At 39.4% G+C, this 1,843-nt stretch overlaps 1 protein-coding gene across 1 annotated transcript in view; it reads left to right on the top strand.

The window, feature by feature from the left end:
- The first annotated feature begins 397 nt into the window (after window positions 1-397).
- LOC131434622 (actin, muscle) overlaps window positions 398-1,843 on the top strand; it is a 4,763-nt gene continuing 3,317 nt past the window's right edge. The window contains exon 1 of the mRNA XM_058601535.1: window positions 398-555. Within this exon, the coding sequence (XP_058457518.1) occupies window positions 516-555 (40 nt within the window). The 5' untranslated portion in view covers window positions 398-515. The remainder of the gene's footprint in view (window positions 556-1,843) is intronic.

Below are 1,843 nucleotides of genomic sequence, written 5' to 3'. Positions count from 1 at the left end.
TTTTCCACGGCATTTCGGACACGCCGTGGAAAAGTGGATTCGCTCACCCTCGCATCCATATACGGCCTGACTGTCGTTTCGTATCTTCGCGGTTTATACGGGCGAGCGCGTACGCAAAGACTTTTGAGGATTCTTTTTCGTCGTGCAGCTGCGTTGCGTTTGTGGAAAACATGTGCGGTCTATTTTTAAAAAAAACTGCTTAGGACTTCACCCGCGTTCGGTGATAGATAATATTCATAACTCCGGCTGGTGGCGAGGAAGGAACGGTGACAACGATGGTTCTCCACACGCACACACATGCACCTTATTCGGATGCTGCACCGTTTCGGTAGCTGGGCGATGGATGCTCGAGAAACTGCCACCGCTGCCGCCGAAGGTATAAAAGTATCCTGCACCGATCGGAAGCGTTACAGTCTCAAGTGTAGAACTCGTGGTGAACGGACCGTACACGCGTTACCTGAAATATCAAGCTTTTTCTCTTCCGGTGAAAGGCCCACAAAGTACCCACAGCCAAAATGTGTGACGATGATGTTGCTGCGTTGGTCGTTGATAACGGTGCGTATCCCAGGTTGCTGCGATAGGATATTTTTTTGTTTGTGCAAGAATTTAGTTGGAATAGCAGTGTGTAGTCTGAGCGAATAGTTCGAATTGTGTGCGAACAAGGCTTTTTGTGTACGAACTTGGACCAGTTATCGTACCTCTCAAGGATATAAAAGTGATATATGGCAAAGACGTTTTAAGAAAATAAAATGCTGAATGTGCGATCCGATCCTGAAAACACTTGTTGAAGAATACCAATTTTTTCTGAGACTATGGCCCAAAATTAGGAGGGCGTGGTCCAGCAACCGTTGGTTATGGAAAGTTTCAGTGCATGTGTGTTTCAGTAGAAAAATACGAGGGTTTGGAGAACCGAGTGCGATTTTCATGATGATCCAACATGAATGTAGTGTTGTGTTCTAATAAAATCATTAAATTGAAATAAAAACAGCTTGTCGAGACTGCTGTAGAAAAAAATGCAATTCATCGGAAGTGAACATTGAAAAGAACTAGTTAGTGAAAATAGCAGCTTAGTGCACAATTTATTGTGAACGCTGTTGTTGAATAATAATATTATGATTAGCATTTTTATGTTACCCTTTATGTTATCTGAACCAGTTATTTGTGTGTTATATAACTGACGTTTTAGTAAAAATCATTGTAATACAACTCATAAATTAGCTTTGTGGTTCTTGTTACTGTCAAACTATCAGTTTAACGAGCTCAAATTTATATAATAAATTTCAAAACAACTTCTAGAGCATTTTCTAGTTCACGTAATTTGACCCGGTGTTTAAACATTGCACATCAATCTTAGATTCATTGGATTATTGGAATAACAAATAGCAAACCTATTTGTTATTCTATTATTAAAACATTGACAAAAATTTTCGTGCTCTAACTGGTTTAAATTCTTAGTGTCAGTAACATGATTCAAGCGATTGTCATGTAAATTTATGAAACTACAGTAAAATTTGTTGAAACAGATGGCCAAGTTTCGTTTCGGAATGTTTCAACAAGAAACATTGATATCTGACCATTCAATCAAGAATTTGAAGTTCGTTTACTGTGTAACTTTCCATTCCCCGCTTGGGCAGCGCTACAATCGCGAGAGAGTGGTTGAGAGCTACCCATCGAAAGCATCTGCACCTTTTCTTCTAGTGCAAACTTGCTTTTTAAACAGCAACAAACAAAGCAAGAGTATCTTTGGGACATTTAAGAACAAATTCAACAACTGTAAGAGCAAATTCAGCAGCTTGAAGTTCTATATGGAAGATCTATAATAGAACAGAAACTGGAACAAACG

Source organism: Malaya genurostris, chromosome 3, assembly GCF_030247185.1.
Source record: "Malaya genurostris strain Urasoe2022 chromosome 3, Malgen_1.1, whole genome shotgun sequence".
NCBI lineage: Eukaryota > Metazoa > Arthropoda > Insecta > Diptera > Culicidae > Malaya > Malaya genurostris.
The sequence above is the reverse complement of the archived record's forward strand: the minus strand, read 5'-3'. Positions and strand labels throughout refer to the sequence as shown.